The sequence below is a fragment of the Monopterus albus genome, unplaced genomic scaffold (assembly GCF_001952655.1).
Source record: "Monopterus albus unplaced genomic scaffold, M_albus_1.0 scaffold14.1, whole genome shotgun sequence".
Taxonomy (NCBI): Eukaryota; Metazoa; Chordata; class Actinopteri; order Synbranchiformes; family Synbranchidae; genus Monopterus; species Monopterus albus.
In genome coordinates this window covers 2,673,448-2,691,410 of record NW_018127894.1, presented here as the reverse complement: position 1 = coordinate 2,691,410, position 17,963 = coordinate 2,673,448, and the positions used below count along the sequence as shown (strand labels likewise).

At 41.6% G+C, this 17,963-nt stretch overlaps 1 protein-coding gene across 1 annotated transcript in view; it reads right to left on the bottom strand.

Moving 5' to 3' along the window:
* Positions 1 to 737: 737 nt before the first annotated feature.
* The window catches only part of myripa (myosin VIIA and Rab interacting protein a), a 27,166-nt gene continuing 9,940 nt past the window's right edge, over positions 738 to 17,963 (bottom strand). Inside the window, exons 4-16 of the mRNA XM_020591354.1 lie at positions 16,844 to 16,980; positions 12,241 to 12,321; positions 11,630 to 11,727; positions 11,189 to 11,269; positions 10,776 to 10,919; positions 10,408 to 10,543; positions 8,689 to 9,242; positions 6,123 to 7,985; positions 5,098 to 5,277; positions 3,958 to 4,119; positions 3,144 to 3,242; positions 2,994 to 3,054; positions 738 to 2,756 (exon numbers count right to left, since the gene is read on the bottom strand). Of these exons, the coding sequence (XP_020447010.1) occupies positions 2,740 to 2,756; positions 2,994 to 3,054; positions 3,144 to 3,242; positions 3,958 to 4,119; positions 5,098 to 5,277; positions 6,123 to 7,985; positions 8,689 to 9,242; positions 10,408 to 10,543; positions 10,776 to 10,919; positions 11,189 to 11,269; positions 11,630 to 11,719 (3,387 nt within the window). The 5' untranslated portion in view covers positions 11,720 to 11,727; positions 12,241 to 12,321; positions 16,844 to 16,980 and the 3' untranslated portion in view covers positions 738 to 2,739. The remainder of the gene's footprint in view (positions 2,757 to 2,993; positions 3,055 to 3,143; positions 3,243 to 3,957; positions 4,120 to 5,097; positions 5,278 to 6,122; positions 7,986 to 8,688; positions 9,243 to 10,407; positions 10,544 to 10,775; positions 10,920 to 11,188; positions 11,270 to 11,629; positions 11,728 to 12,240; positions 12,322 to 16,843; positions 16,981 to 17,963) is intronic.

The following is a 17,963-nucleotide window of genomic DNA, read 5'->3' as shown; positions in this document are numbered from 1 at the left end:
TATATGTTCATTATTGAGGTCCTAGTTAAAGGTGGTGTTGTATTGGACTACACTGTATTCAGAGGTGTCTATTTTTTGTCCTGCCCATTGACATATGAGAGGGGCAGAATATTAGGAACACCTCTGAATATAATGTAGTCCAGTACACCACCACCTTTAACTGACTTCAAGAGTGAACATAAACTTGAATTTATACATTAGCAGCAAGAAACAATAGTTGCATACATGAGTCAGAGCTGAGCCGTTGTGAGCATTCGAAATTGAAACTTTCCAAACATTTTTAACTCCATACTGTCGTTTCATAACGCTAACCCATATTATGAAGGTTTTTCCCGAAACCAATGATACGGAATCAAGTTGTCTGGTCTGATCCAGGAAAAATGTAAATCTTATCAGTTTTTTTGGCAGGATTCTGTTGGCTTCACTGAAGAGTTGAGATGGTGACTGGAAATGTTCTCTCTCTCGCTGATGCCGAAGGTCCAGCACAGCGCCACCAGCTGCGACTTACCATTTACACCAGGGGTGGCCAGTTCGAGTCCTCGAGGGCCGCTGTCCTGTTTGTTTTCCAACTATCCCTGGCTCACCTGCTGCTGATTACCTGGCTCACGTGTGTTTAGCCAGTCAGAAGCTGGAAGATACCATCTTAGATGAAAGTGGAATGAGGAAGGAAAGTGAATTGGTATCTTCCAGCTTCTGACTGGCTGAACACACCTGAGCCAGGTGAGCCAGGGATAGTTGGAAAACAAACAGGACAGCGGCCCTCGAGGACTGGAATTGGCCACCCCTGGTTTACACAGTCCGACATGTTCTGCGAAAGTGATATCAGTGGTTTGTGTCTTTCTGAAGGAAACAATGAGCATGATGATTAATTTTTAGGCAGCACCATGGTCATCGTTTTCTTCAGAAAGACACAAACCACTGACATCACTTTTGCAGAGCACATCTGACTGTAAAAAAGTTGCAGCTGACCCCTGGTGGTGCTGTGCTGAGACGCCATTTCCCGTCGCCATCTTCAGCAAAGCCAACAAAATCCTTCAAAAAACTGACATTTTTCCTGGACCAGACGACTTTTGATTCTCTATTGTTGGAGTTTGAAGATTCGAGAAATTTTCTCAGAACCTGTGTGTTATGAAATGATGGTATGGGGTTAAAACGTTCAGTTTCAATTTCAAATGCTCACGGCAGGGAGCTGGGGCTAATAGGTACCAAGCTATTCAAAACAGCATCAGTGGTAAAACTTAACACTTGCCCACTTCCTCCAAAGCCAGAGGTTTATTCAACAACAAATGACAACGTTTCAGTCCAGTTTTGAATCCTCAGATTCAAAATGTTAAAGTTCATGGTCACACCCATTTATTTCTCTGACCACTAACAGCCCAGTCACTTGATAATGCCCAGTCAAAGAGCCTAAGCGTCCCATTGGTGGTTAGAGAGAGAAATGAGTGCGAAGTGACATTTACATTTTGAGTCTGAGCTGATGAAGAGTGAAAGCTGGACTGACTTGTTTTTTTAAACAAGTCTCTGGCTTTGAGGAAGTGTGGTAGTGTTACTTTTTCCCACTGAAGCAACACCACACTGGCATCTTCCAGTCTAATTGTCTTCCAATATTTGGTTAACGGTAGTGGATGGGAACCCACTTGGAGAACGAGAGGTGACGTTGCTCACTGTTTGTTGTAAGATTATTTTTCCACAGCTGCTTTGTGTTGTTCCCACACCACCTTCCCATGGAGGAATGTCATATTTGGGTGTCATTTCCTCATCTCAAAAAACAAACCACATTCCTCACCTTTACACCCACCTTCGTCTGAGGGTCAGAAAAGGTGCAGAGGCTTTTCACTGCTGTTTCCCAGCACTTTACCTTCTGTAGTTAATAATTAAGGCAGGAAAAAAAAGCATTTACTACTTGTATTGCTGTACAAATATGTACCGAAGAACATGAATACCCTTGGAAAAAATACAGCTGAATATACAGACACCTCAATAATGAACATAACTGAATTTATACATTTGACAATCTCACCCAAACCAAACAGTTTGAGCTTCATGAACACAAAGGTTAAGGCAGAAGTGTTACATTGAAGTGCTTACAGATGTACAGGTGGTCATAATGTTATACCTGATTGGTGTATTATCCCTATTACTGATTTGACTTGGTAAAATGTTGCCTGATGTGCTATAATTGTCTCCATGTACGTTTTTGATATGCAGCAAAAACTGTCATCAAGTTCTAGCCAGTAGCTGTGCTGCTGCTAACTTGTAGTCATAATAAAATAATATTTTTATATCCTTACTCATCTGCAAGTTAAATATGGTCATCATTGTTAAATGGAAGCCTATAAAAAGTTTAAAACATACTGGATTAAATAATTTCGAAAAATAAACAGTAATTTTCTTGCTGTGACATTGAATAAACTCAGGGTTTACCTGCTCAGTACTGAAAGTTTCAATAATGTTTGTTCACCAATCTAAAAATAAAAAAGGAGTTATCTACATTACATTTCTGACAAGATTGCACTAGAACAGTGATTACTGAACCTAATCCTGTGTATGAAACACTCCTACAGCTTTGCTCTTCACAACTACACAATCTGCATACAGTGCTAGTGTCCTGTATCATCTGAAGCACATGTAGTGTGGGATAAAAATAAGGCAAAATAGTGTCTGCACTGATCCTTTAAGACTGGCCTGTGGCTGCAGAGTGACCAGGTCAAGGCACTGCGATAGCCCTGGCTCCATGATTCAGGTTTCTGCTTCTTCTGAGGAAAAACAGCATTATATTAATTTATAATTCAAGTACAGAATGATCAGGGTTAATAAGACAACCTTTAGACAAGTAGCACTTGTACAAATATTTCTTATATTTCAAAATATTAAACTGAATTCAAAATGCTGCACCTACTACAATGCTGGACTGAAATTTGCATTTGTACGCCAGTATTGTTGCCAGGACCTGCAGGGACTTGTCAAAACCAATGTGTGATAGACTTTCTCACCCTTCACTGGTGGTGCAGGTAACCGCCGCCTCAGTTGTCTTGATGAGTTCAGGGTGACAGGCTAAGAAAAATAAAGTTTTGTTGACTTGTCTGAAAGTTATAGTAGTTGGGGTACTACTGGATGTACAAGAATACAAATGGGTACTGTACCATTACTGGAATGGTCCTGGTTTTGGTGAAATGTGACTGTGTATCCACATTGAGGCCTTCATTCTTCAAAGCAGCAATTCTTGCAGAGATGTCACCGATCTAGGGCAGAACCAAAATAGTTTGATTTAAGATCAGTCTGGTGTTACAATAAAATCAGTTTGGTTGCAAATGTAAGACCAATCATGACAAAATTCTATATACCTCCAGATTTCAAGTTCTTTTTTTACAGAGCATTTAGTGTTGCTGGGTGTACTGTAGCTTTGACTGGCTGAGTTAGGAGACACTGCTTAAAGGTCAAACTTGTCAGCATTAAAAGTAGCTCCCGAACCTGAGAGAAGTTAAAGGCAGTCAATGACCAGCTCAAAAATTTGTCTTAAATTAAAGTAAATTGCTTGCTCAAGTAACTGCTGTAGAAAAATATAGCAATAATACACTTTCAAATATCAAAGGTTTTAGGACACCTCCATTTTTCAAAGCTGGGCCACCTGTAGGAGCAGTTTGCTTCAATTTTCAGGGCCTAATTCACCTTCACTACAAAAATGGAAGCTATTATACAAACATTTTGCTTTTTTTTTTTTTAACCTCTGGCAGTTTATTTATTAGCTTGAACAATAAAAACAAAAACTGGTGTGTTCTAAAACTTTTGACTGGTTGTGTATTTTGTTGGTGGCATGTTAATACTGAGCTGGCTCACGACCAAGTCAGACTCCAGTAACACCAAATATGATGGCTTGTACAGTTCTGCAGTGCTAATGAACCCAAACTGTCTCAGCCATAGATAGCTCTGAATTAAACCAAAATGCACACTTCCCACCTGTAGCTCCGACTGTTGGACCATGGCGGCCGCTGACGCCACCTGCTCCTCCAGGAAGGACAGCTCCGCATCCGAGGTGGCGCCACAGATTCCCCTGGCACACTCCTCCAGGTCACTCAGCTCCGCCTCCAGACTGTACACTGAACCCGCTGCCACATACACCTGCAGTGTAAGCACAAGATTCACTGAAAAATTTGCCACTGGGAGTCCTCATCGGTAATTTAGCAACCTGCTAGGCATGTGTCCAGTCTGGCATATTCCACACCAGTGGTTCCCAAATGGCGTGCCCTGAGGCAAGTCCAGGTGTGCCGTGGGATTTTGTGACAACCGTACATTAGTACTGCAGTAAATACTTTGTACACACTCATTTCCTAATTCAGAGGCAAATCCTATAGCCTAAAAGAACCACCTCAAAAAAAAGGACAAAAACTGGCAATAGGCAGCATCAGCCGTCAGCCCGAGTGCGTCATCTGTCAGGAGAAGTTACCTAATGCTCATGTGGTGCCAAGCAGGCTGAAGAGGCACTTCGAAACCAAACATCTCTTCTATGATGAGAAAAACATGGCCTAGGAGCATGAGAGCAGAGGCAGCAAGACGTCTTGTAGGATTGTGTGAAATTGTCTGATAAGGCAATGGAGGCAAGCTATATGCTAGTGGAGCATATTGCAAATTAAATGAATCTTCACGTGTCAGCAGAGACACACATCCTCCCCACTTGCAAGAAGATTTGCAGATGGCATGCTTGGTCCAGTGATGGTTCCCTGTCATGCTAGATCTACCCCTCCTCTCTGACACTCATTTTGTCATAAGTAAAACATTTACAGACTGACGAGGCTGATAACATGGTATGAATACAGGTGTTCCTTGCTATTTTGGCTCGCCCTTTGGTGTGCCTTTGGCACAAAAAGTTTGAAAACCACTGTATGGAGCACATAACACTGCCATTTATTAGCGTTTCGTAGTATTTCAAAGTGTGAAATAGATACTGCTCACTTGCTATCAAGTATTTCACCACATGCATATGATCAACTCACTGGTGTGCAATAATCCTTACAACTAAAACTGCTCAGATCAAAAAGCCCAGTAGTTTTCTGGTATCTTCCAATGAGAAGCAAATAAAATGTGAACTGACAAACTTACATTCTCCTCCAGTCTGGAGAACTGCTGATCCAGCTTTTTGGGGTTGCTGCTGGGGAGCAGTGAGGTGGTGGACAGTTGGGGTCTGTCTCCTCCCTCCACTCCCAGCAGCAGCTCCTCGGTGGCGTTCAGCACCTTCAGCACCTCCGTGGTGATGCTGCACAGAGACACCGCTGAATATCTCTACAACATCACACACACAAAGACAGGTGACTCATATCTTTGTAGAACTTTACATTTTGCAGTATTATGATAAGTATATTTGACCCTCTTTATGTTAGAAAGATGACGAGGAATCAACTTTTACTCAGGATTATTCTTAGATGGGGTTTCTAATGAAGCCTGGCAGCGTGCAGGGATTCAGGACTTTTGATTTAATTTCCTACACTCCCGTCTCTAGAATGTATTAAATGTTGATTCTTAGGACATCCTGCGGCGTTTTGATCATACTGACGCTGTTCACTTAATGAGATTTTGTTAAAGGATTAGCAGCGAACACTCTTGATCCTCTTGAATACATGGATAGATAAAAAAACATCCCTATTATTGAAGATAATTAAAATGTTACTAAAATATATTATTTTGACAGTATTGAAGTTGTTAACATGACTGGTTGATACCTGACAGGGTAATAAATGGCCAGCACAGACCACCTGATGACACATCAGTGTGACTCAACATGTGAGCAGCTGCTGCTGCACAGTGACAATAAAATGACAAAACTTAATTAAGGAGTTGCATGAAAACAACGTGAGAAGAACTTAATTCTTGCCTGGTCCAACAGAACAGATATAAACTCTATTAGTCTGTAAAGCTCCATGTCACTACGCTAAAGCGAACAGAGAAGAAACAGGACAGTCAGACAAGTAGTAGACAGAGGAGGAGTTAGTTACACTGCAGTGAATATTTTCTGGTCATGTTTTAAACGATTAAGAGAAAATACTTCGTTACTGTTAAAAAAAAAGCTTTAAGTTCCTCATGGAATTATTAAATGCGTCAAGGAAACAAGGAAAACCAAAGCTGCTTACATTTCGAATCTCCTGTGGTGACAGGAAACCCTCCTGAAGAGAAGATGTGCTGCTCTGCTCCAACTCGTCTGCATTTCTGTCGGTTTCCTCCGGTTTTTCATCTCTGTCTCTGTGCTCTCCTTCTGTAGCAACTCCCCTCATCTCCATCGTTTGACACTCAGGCGTCATTCTCCCTTTTCTGTTCTGTTGTTCCTCAACATCCACTTCTGTTCTTGTACATGTTCGTTCGGCCTCATTTTGTTCGACTGTTGGAACCACAGATTTTTCTTTTGCTAAATTTCCTCTTTCTTGTGAATCTGTATCTCTTTCTTCCTGCTCATTTTCAATTCTACTCATTGCATCTTCACTCTCCTTTTTTCTGGAAAATTCTCCACTTTGCTCAGTTCTTTCTCTCGGTCTGTCTTTGACATTTTTGTCACCTCGACTTTGAAACTCGTTTGCACTTCCTGTTTCCTCTGATGAATTTGTATTCTGTGCATCAACGACCTTCTCTCTGAATCCACTGTCCTCTAACTCTCTACTTGTTCTCCCATTTTCATCTTTAAATGTTTCTGCCTGTGTGTCCTCCAAACGCATCATCAACATGCTGCTGATTCTTCGGTCAAATTCTTCGTCTTCTTCATTGCTGTCTGCTGCCATTTCCCACAGACTCTCTTTTCTTTCTTTAACTTTTTCTTTTCCTTCTCCTTCCTTTTCATCTGGCCACTTTGCCTCTGGCGGGTTTTCTTGTTTCACTCTTGTCTCATTTAAATCTATCCCCTCAGTTTCTTCTAACATTTTCACTGTAGCCACTGTTATTAACTTCCGACCTTGTGTTTCCTCCGACTCTTTTGCTTTTTCAGCTGTGTCTTCCAGTTGTTCTTCACATACATTTTCCTCAACAACTGCTGTTCTTACTTTGTATTTGAAGAGATACATCTTTCCAGGTGCTTCTACCTTTGGTTTGCCTTCGTGGACATCTGTCATAATCTGGCAGCCCAAACTATTCTGAGTTGTTACTTTATCTTTACACTCATTTGTCATTTCCTCCAATTCTTCCCTGAAATCAAACATTTTCACATCCAAATCTGTGAACGATTCTCTCCTCTCCACTGCTCCTCCCCACAGTTCTGCCATCTCAGTGCTGCTCTTGATTCCTCCTTCATTTATGTTTTGCTCCTCAACTCTCTCCAGCTTATCCTCAGTGGAAGAAAACAGACTGGCCAAGTCTCTCAGCTGAGCGGCCTCAGCTGCTTTTTCTGCCTCTAACTTCCACCGTGTCTCCTCATCTATCGCTTCATCTCTCTCTGCCGTGTCCAGGTCGTCCTCTGTAGATGACAACTGCGTAGCTCTGACTTCTTTTTCTAGCTGACAGAGCTTGTGAGCGAGTCCTTCCATCTTTTCCTCCTCCATGTCTTCATCCTTGTCTCCTTCCCTCTGGCCAACTAACTCGTCATCAGTAGAGGAGAAGTATGAGAGTCTGGACTGTTTGACAAGTTTGTATAATCTATATTTCATCTCTTCGTCATCTGCTTCTAAATCTTGCTCTCCCTCCTCTGTACTTCCTTCACCCAAGTCAATCTCCATGTTACATGGCCTTTCATCTCTGTCCTCACCTCCTTGTCTCCTTTCCACCATCTGCTCATCACCAGCACCGTCATCTCCGTCTTTATCACGTTCTTCTTGTCGAGTGGGGAAGTCAGAAACTCGACCTGCAAGCTGCTGAAGTTTTAACTCAAGCTCCTCATCCATACGATTGGCTCCATGTCTGGTGAGGTCACTCCCAAGGTCACAAGGTTCAGGGGTTATAGCTCCAGAAGTCAAAGTGTCAGGGGTCACAGCATCAGAAGGATATTGGGATTGGTTGTCTTTTTTCTTTATATCCTGTCATTAAAAGAAATCCAAGGTTTAAAAGTGTGCTGAATTAAGTATAGTTTTCCATAATGCCCATAGCCGCTGTAGAGTTTGAGCAAAATCAGCATTTTGAGCTTCTGGTTTGTGGTGCTGTTGAACTGAATTATGTCATATTGAGAGAAGCTTCTAAAATTTTGTCTACTGTGTTAATACCAAAGTCAAGGAGGCAGGTAGCTTTATAACGAGTCCATAAAAGAATTTAGGGTGGCAACTAAATTATTTTACAACCAAAGAATCTGATATTTTGACCAATCATTTTCTCACCAAAATGTCCAAAAATGTCTATTACAGGTTTTGACACTTTCAAACAGGCTAAAACAGCATAAACATAAACAGGCCAACATATTAAATTTAAAACAGATTCTTCCCATTTTGAGAGTATGTGTTGTTTTTGGTTGGTTAAACAACTGATCAGTATTTTACCAATGCACATTCAAATTCTGCGGTTGAGTAATTGGATTAGCTTATTGTTTCAGTTCAGCTTTCCAATTTCAATAGCTTTACTGCTATTTTTTTATAGACTGAAAGAAAATGTAATCCAGACTTCAGAAGCTTTAACAAGAAATTTAACATGTTCCAGTGCAAAACTCTGCCTTCTGAGCGGCCCAAAGTCCACATACAGTATGAATCACTAAGAGATTCTGTTTGTAGTTTAATGAGATTCATTTCTTACCGACACACAAGGAGACGCTGCTTGCTGTTTTTTACCCCTCCTTTTCTTCCGTGATCTCTTGAATCTCCCCACCTTTGGTTCGGGAGCCACACTGCTCTGCTCCTTCTCTCCTGCCCCTTCGATGTTAACGTTCACATCGATGATGTTTGTCCTGCAGGACGATGAAGTTCGCCTGACCTCTGCAGGCAACTCCCTCTTAAATTCAGCAAGCAGAGGTTTATTTGACATCCAGTTCCTCTCAGAGTCTGAAAACAGATGGTCTCTGCTGCCTTGGCATCCCATCAGAGACAACTGGATCCTGTCTCGGGAGTCCTGCAGGTTGAGGTTGGAGTCCATCATCTTCCTGTGGATCTCCTGGAGCATTGCACCCCAAGAGCTGTCAGGCTCAGACTCATCAGAGTCCAAGCCCTCGTAGGCAGACACCACTCCAGACTCCCTCTCCAAGGTGCTGTAGACCAGGCCCTTCTTTCTGGTCAACAGGCCGGTATGAGACAGCTGGGTGCTCTGCAGGGTGATCCAGTTCCCGTCTGGGCTCTTCTGCAGTGAGGACACAACTCCATACGCAAGCATGCACACACAGGAACACAGACACAAATAGATCTTTAGTAACTTGCTGACATCAGCAACAGACTCTAGAAGACAGTCATGACTGCAGAGAGAATCATCGGTGCCAGCCTGCCCACCATGGAAGACCTGTATACCTCATGGGTCAAAAGAAGGGCAGAGAGGATTTCTGCAGACCCCTCACACCCTGGACACAAAATGTTTAAGCTCCTCCCCTCTGGATGGTGCTACAGGTCACTGCAAAACAACCAAACATAAGGACAGTGTGCTACAGGTCACTGTATGGCAAAACAACCAAACATAAGGACAGCTCCTTCCCCTAGGCCGTCACTGATGAACACTTAACCCATGACTGTTTAAGTACCTGTAAATATACGTTTGTATATATCTATCTAAAAAAACTCCACCAAAGCTGTGTGTATATATGTACTTTAATTTCCTCATGCACATTGCTTTTCTTGCACATCCCTTTTCTTTTTTTGTTCTCTGTCTTGTTTACTTGTCTACTCATTGCTTCACAGAAGAGCAATGCACATGCACACTGAGAGCTGCTGTACCAGAGTCAAATTCCTCGCATGTCCAACGCACCTGGCCAATAAAGCTGACTCTGATTCACTGGTGCAACACAGTGCATTGCCTACAGCAGCTGACCGACTGTGAGCAGGTCTTAGTGACCTGGTGTCCCCTGAACTGAATCTATTGTCTCTCAGACTTGTTGTACAGTAGGAGCCATTGTCAATGCTATCAAACAAAAAAACCTCTAAGTCCTAAAGGAGTTTATTTTTTAGAAGTTTCCTCTAACTCTGCCAGTTAGGAGAAACCTTTACCCTTAAGATGTTTATGGCCAAGGCGCAGAAGCACCCAGGGCTAAGATCTGAAAGGTAAAATATATTCTGAACCATACTGGAAGCCAGCATAAAGAAGCTAAAACAATGACGTGGTCATGTTCTGTAGAATGAATCAGAGACAAGTGAAGATGCTGTTACAATAATCAAATCATGAAGAGATAGATCCATAAAAAATACATTTTATACATTAAAAAAATTCACCCTGATGTATTTGGCATCTTTGAAAACTTTGGGATCTCAGCTATAATCTAGTTTTGGGTGTTTGACCATAATGGTTGACCTGCTAGTTAAAGCGACGGTTTCTTACCAGCGTTATCCAACAGATCAACACTCTTCCATGTAGACAGAGCCGAGGCACAACCTTCCTTCTGACACACCTGAGAAGAGTCTTGTATCAGACCAGGAGGCTTGTTGTCCAACAGAGAGCAGGCAGAGTGTGACCTCTGAAGAGACACATCGCACAAATAAAAAGTGTTAAAACAAAACCAACACTCCTGTTCTTCTGTTTGTAAAGGGACAAATCAAATCAAATCAAATCAAAAAAGATTAACCAGCAGAGGTCAGCATATGTCACCAAGAAGATAAGAGGATCTGTCATGCAGCAAACACACTCAGATAAACACAGACAGCCGCAACTTAGGTGGTTGTGACTCTGAAACTTTTTTTTTTTATTACCCAGAGGCCTGGCTGGTGTTTCAGGGAGCTGGAGGCTTGATCACAGGTGGGCTGAGGATGATGAAGGTCAGGGTTTTCTTTGAGGGGCCAGTCCTGGTCGTAATCTGTCCTCATCTCAGCCAAAGTCTTCCTCTTACTAATAATCTTACAGACACAGAGACAGGATTAGTTCTGCTTATGACTGTGATCGCACACCAGTATGTAAAACAAAAAAAAAACCTGCTGTTTCTCATTATTCAGTACAAGTTAATGCTTTCATTTTCTTATGTACAGGACGTATGAACAGCTGTGGAAACCCCGCTTGGTCAATGTCATAATGGCTTTTCACACACAGTAAATCAACCTCATTACAAACTTAACAACATCTGGTACTAAGCGAAATGAGGGCTTGCAGCTCAGACTGCTTTTCTTACTTTGTGCACAATAGTTTTGGCCAGTTCCTCAATGAGCTCTCGTCTGTGCTGCTGCAGATAGTGCGTCTCATTCTGCTTCTCCTAGTAAGCAAACAAATGCACAAATAAGAGACCTACTCAGCACCACACACACTATAAGCTGATTATTCATCTAAATGTGCATATTTGTTGTACTCAGTTCAAACACTTTGGGATATTTTAACAGATTAGTGAGAAGTTAAATATACAACACACAGCTGTGTTTGCAAGAGCAGCTGCAGAACCACAGATGAAACCAGAGAACCATTTACAGAAAAAACTAATTACATTAATTTAACATTTGAACCCAGAGCCAATTGTTTTTGTAACAGAGTATATGATGCAGTGTGCATAGATAAAATGAATAATAAATGGTTCTTTTTGATAACAAGCTATGTATAAAACATGAGCAACATTAATAACCTGACTGGCAGTGTCGAACTCAGCCTTGGAAATGGCCTCGTCTATGGCCTCCTCCGCCACTTGCAAGGCCACGGTGAGCATCTCTGCCATGCTGTGCTCTGAACACAAAGAAACACAACAATCACTTGCTTTTTCATTATCTGAATTATCACTCATTGCAGTTACAAAAACCAGGAATGAGTAACTGCATCCTTTTCAAGCCATACGTTACTTCTCTGTTGTACATGTTAGAGGCACTACAGATAAAAGCATAGCCATGAGGTTGCTGCAGCTTTTCATTCATGTTAGCGCAGTAAACTGGGAGAGTGAGGAGAAGGGAGGGCAGGTCAGCACACAGAGGAAGGCTGCGAGGGTGGGACAGAGCAATTTGAGATGTAGTTTGTAATCTGCGACAGATGATTACAAATATCAATTTTTCTACCGCAAACTATTAGCTGCATGTGAATAAATACTGTAAAACCTTATGGATAACACAAGGATTAAACAGACCCCCAAATAACCTTGAACTGGATAATGTGGCCTCAGAAGCATTTACTACAGGAACATCGGATTATTGACAAAGGCAATGCCCCAGAGGGAGCAAACTGTGAAATCGTAAAATACATCTGCACCTCGACTTAGTCTGTAGAAGGTTGAGTCGCTCCCACAGACGCTGCCCTCATTGCAGACGCTCTCCTCGTAGGCGCTGCCCTCTGCACATGCACACGCACGCACAGATCAGAGAATTAGACAAATACGTGAAAACACAGATACAGTATATTCACATGAAATGAACCTGAAACTGGGTCAGGGTAAATGTTTTAGAGTAAACAAAGGGATGAACAGAACAATGGAGGGTGTGTGAGACTTGAATAAAATATTAACAATCGGTTACTCCATTAAAATGTAGCATTAATTTGTAAGTAACAAAATATATATACTCAAACTGAATTAAGAAAGTACAATTATGCATTGAATGTTAAAAGGACTGAAGTAAACATGAATCGTAAAACCTACTGCATGGTATCTCTGCCTTCTGAGGTCTGAGATGTTAAATTTTATTTTAGTGTTTGTGCCTGTACATGTAGATAGTTTCTCCTCCCAGCTGTGAGCTTTGAGCTCTTTTCACATCTAAATATTCATGCAACTATTTGTGGTTATACAAGTACATTAGAGCAGCCACCTGCTTTGTAATACCAGGCAGCCTGATCTGTACGCGGCTGTCTGAAGCACAGAAGAGTAGACGAGGTCACTTACAATCATTTTAGGAGCCAAAGAGGATTTAAACCAAGTAATATAACTTGTAGATTAATTTGAAAACATGGATAACACTCCACTGATTCTAAGAGCCCTCTCACTCACAAACACGGGCACAAGTTCACTGACATACTGTATATGGGAAATGAAGACCAACTAAGGATCTTTGTATTTCAGTGGCTGAAGCATGGCTTTTGTTCCTGTGACCCCCCTCACAGAAGGTGTGCAGACATCTGCTGTGCTCTAACAGTTACTGAGTCAGGACACATTTGGCCCCAGCACAGGGACATGAAACAGTTCATGACCAATACAGTCGCCTCTACCACAGCAGTTGATGGTCACGGTAACCCTGAAGGTACCACGGGAAAGTGAGGAAGAACTGACAGCAGCACACAGGTATGTCACTGTATCATGTGTCCACATACGAACACAGTACTAATGTGATGTGCATCATATGATGGAGGGTTAACTCAGATCATGGCGATAGTCACAGCTGCCAAGTCATTCTTGATGCAAGAATGACAATTCTTGAGAATTCTCAAGAAAATTGAAAATTTGGTTCAGGAGGCTGATGAAATGCACCATCAACGCCCACAATGTCACAATCGCCTTACTTGTACACTCTGCATTTGTAATAATAATGCTGGTAATGGTTTGTCAGTTCATGTAGGCTCAAGTCTCTGGCTTGTAACCTTTAGAGAGAAGCAGTGCCTACTCACATGTCCTCCTCACACGATCCACATATCCATGAGCAGGTCAGTCACAGAAGGTACTTACACCTAACATTAATGAGATACCCATGATGTTGATTTGTTGGAGGTTCTTTTTACCCAATTCAAGTCAAAAAGTGAATGATAAATGAACAAAATGGCTGCAACTTTAATACCTCACAAAATAGCGATTTATGGTTTAATATCATTAGCAATTATGATGTACACTTTATGTTCTCTCCTCCCTTTGCTCTGCTCCTCAAGGTCACATCTTGCTTTTCCGAGAAGGACGCCTCTGAGCACTGTTGAGTCCCTGGGCTGTATCTGACAGTCTTGAGGCTAAATGCTTTGCTACAATATGAACGTCACACATGATGATGCCCACGGCTTTAGGTTGCCAAATGTCAGCTCTATTAATTCTGCTGCCATTTGTGCAACTCGCATTGTTCTTATGTAAATTAACATTAGTGGGGCTTTCCATGAGTCAGACCATGCAGATTGGATTTGGCAGCTGAATAAACAGATGAATCAGCGCAGGTCAGTCATAAACAAATTAAAATGTAGGATACAGCATGTGCTAAATGAGACGCTGAGTGGTGGCATGATGCCAGAACACATCAGTCGTCCTCCCACAAGGGTCACAGCACTGCATCATCTGCAGCCAGCGCCCTCTCCTCCAAAAAACACACAATTCTCTGAAATCCCTGTCTGTTCAATGAGATCAGAGACTGTGAACTAATGGCCTGGAGATGCACTCCTCCGTCTGCACCACTCCATCCCTTTCTAGACCTACATGCTGGAGCATGCTGGCTGAACACTCACTGTACAGTACTACGAATACATTTTCAGCATGGCTGGCTCCAGCAAAGCTCCGAACCCTGCCGGTATTAGCCGCCAGCTTCTTAACAAGCTGTGCAGCTATTCCCTCGACACAGTGGAGGGAATAGGATTGATAATACTTCCTCCTAAATCTGGACAGTGTCTTGTGATGTCCAACTATGAGACAATAACATATTTAGTGTGCAAAACATTAAAATTATCCACCTAGAAATTGTGATTTACATTAATTAAAAACACCCATTTTTATAGCATCACATGTAAATTAAAAGCTTTGGTGAAAAAAAAAAAAACGTACATGAACCTTGAGAAATTCGTTCAACTACTACATGTATTAAACAGAGTGAATAAACAAATCTTTATTGACACATGTTCATAGTAAACAATCACTGTGGTCACTGACTGAATCAATGAGCCCCCCCCCCACTGCTGATTCAGCTCTGTTGTCAGCTGAGCAGTGACTCAAGTGAACTACTGTCTCATTAAAAGCACAATAAAGAGAGTGAAAGCCACAGAAACAATGCTCTAATAACTGGCTGCTTAACTACTGTACAATCCATATGTGCAATGTTTGTAAAGGCTAGTTTGTTTTTGTTTTGTTTTTTTACTAAACTGAACCTGACAGACTGATAATATGTGCACTTGGGGGCAGCGCAACAAGCTGTAAACACAGAAACGTCATATCTCAAAGTTAATATGGCGACGGCATTAGCAAGCAGCTGCCCATTTAATCAGCCTAATGATATGGACCATCTTTATCATTCATGTGGAGTCGTCTCTGGCCATCTGGTGAATTTAAGTACAATGATATCTGACTGTTCAGCTGCTAAATGCTCAGATACAGTGAACAGTGGGTTTATAGCGCTGCCTGCTATGTCCAAACTACAGAGCTGGGTGATAATTAGGCAGCTTTTTTTTTTCCTCAGAGACATGATTTGATTTATTGTTAATATGAAAATACTGATTTACTGCAGCTTTAAAAACAGAGTTTTACAAGTTTGCAGCTCAGTTTTGTAAAACAAGGAAAGAAATTGTAAATGAAACACATTAAAAGTTTAGGACTAACACTAATGATTGTCTCAGTTTAGTCAGTTTATTTGCTCCGTGTCGGCCCATATCCATCACAGGTTCCCAGAGCTCCTGGTAATGCTTTAAAATGTTTTATCTAAGATTCAAAGACATTTCACTTACAATCATGGAAAATTAAGAAAAATCTAAATATTCACAATGGAGAAGCTGGAATCAGTGATTTTTTTTTACCATTTATGCATGAGCAGTTACTTAAGCTATTCATAAAATCATCAAAATAGTTGATATTCACTGCAATTAGAAAAGGAACGATCTCAGTCAATTAACTAATCTTTTCAGCTGTACTCAAAATAATTTTGCACAGCACCAGTGATGTTTATGCATCTTGGAATCTTACCAGACAACTGTCTTTCTTTTAAACTTTATATTGAGTCTCTGGTAAAACAGCTGATGATTAAGCTGGTTGCTTTTCTTTCAATGCAAAGAAAAGGTCAGTGTCTGCAATGTTTATGCCCCTGACTGGTTATGGAGACGTCTTGTATACAAGTGCTTCTTCTCAGTGTTTGTATTCTTTAAACTCTATGTAACACTGTTCTTATTCTGTACTCTATGCTTGTGTTGGTTGGACCTCCCTGAGCTCTTCTCCATTGTGTCATTTTATTTAAAGAGGCCTTTTACCAGCTTATCTGTGCACATGCATACATGAAATTCTTATGCTCTTCGATGACAGAACATAACGCCAACTGTACCAAAGGTTAAAACGAGCCTTTTGTTATGCAGCTCCTCAGAGATGAAACCCTCTACAAATGGAGCTAGGACCCCCTTGAAAGAGATTTTTAATCTCAATGAGGTTTTTCCTGGTTAAATAAAATTTTAAAAATGGGCACAAAAATCTCATACACTATACAACACCCCAAACAGAGCAGCACAGACTCTTATTCTGTGCCGAGGGATGATATGGAGGAAACAAACAAACATGAATATACTTAGTCCGGCAGCAGCCAGAGTAATCTGCTGAAGTTATGTGAGATGAAAGCCAAGCAAGAGCTTCATCCTGTCTCACCCTCCTCCTAACTGCCTGTTATCCACAGCTTTGAGGTATGAAACAGCAAAAATCAGAAAAATTCACAACTAAATCGAGACAGTCTCTTATGCAAATACATATCATGAAAGTAAAGTGTTTAATGAAGGATCAGGCTTGTAGAAAAGCTCTGGCCTGGTCTTATACAGGAGTCTAGAGCCTGTTCAGATGTATTTCCAACATGTGCCACATGAGACAGGTTCACCAGTGTGTTTCTGTCACCTACAGGTTTACCCTTAATTTCAAGCAAGAGTTTGACTAATATAATAAAGTTAATGACAACAGGTTTTAGCAACAACATTCATGCACAGGGTGGTTTACCAGCAAGCTGTGACAGCGCACTGTGCTCCGCCAGGTGTCTCCTGTAGAGAGTCTTCAACACTTTGACGCTCCCAAACCGTTTGAAGCGTTTCTTCACATTAGTGTAGAACCACTCTAATGACTGTGTCTTTAGCAACCTGAAAGAGAGATGCATGCCTGCAGTTTAGTTTTCCTGGATCTCATCTGGAACCCTTGTCAATACTGTTCATTAATTTTCATACTAATAAAAACACTCTTAATTAGAAACATTACCAGAGTATCTGTAAATAGACTTTGGTGTATAAAATTGGAAGGTTTCCCTTTAAGATGATGAAAACTTTGTGGTCAGCATCAAAAATTAACATGAAATGCAGGCCAGTGAATGGGACTCAAACTCCAGTCTCCTGATTCAAAGTCTGAATTACTGCACATCCATCCACCTCCCCAACCTTTGCAGCATTACTGTCTGCCTGGCGACATAAAATATCACATTACTTTCTGCACTGGCACTGCAGTTGGCATTAATCACAAGTCATGGGGTTCAGAATCGCCTAGCGTGGACTTTATTTCCAGCTAGGGCTTCTGAGGTGAATTTTAAACTGCTCACAGGTTTGTGTGTCATGTCCCTGGTCTGTCCAGGTTGTACCACCTCTGTTGTCCAGTGCCAATGCCACAGATGTTTAGACTTTCATAAAGAAACTTAAAATGCAGGATACAGGATCTATAATGTACAGCAGTGTTTTCACTCAGTTGGCAGTTTATTAGGTACGCCTAGATAAAAGTAATGCAGTCCGACAGTAAGTCCTCCTTCGTGGAGAAGATAATGTTCATTTTTAGTTGAAACTGTTTTAGAGAGGTGGTGATTCAACTGTATGGTCAACTGTTGACCTCAACTGGGGACATTGTCGGACGGTGGAAGGAATACTTCGAGGATCTCCTCAATCCCGGCGCCATGTCTTCCAATGAGGAAGCAGAGGCTGAGGGCTCAAAGGTGGACTCGTTCATCACCCAAGCTGAAGTCACTGAGGTAGTCAAGAAGCTTCTCGTGGCAAGGCACCGGGGATGGATGAGATCCGCCCTGAGTACCTTAAGTCTCTGGATGTTGTGGGGCTGTCTTGGTTGACAAGCCTCTGCAACGCCG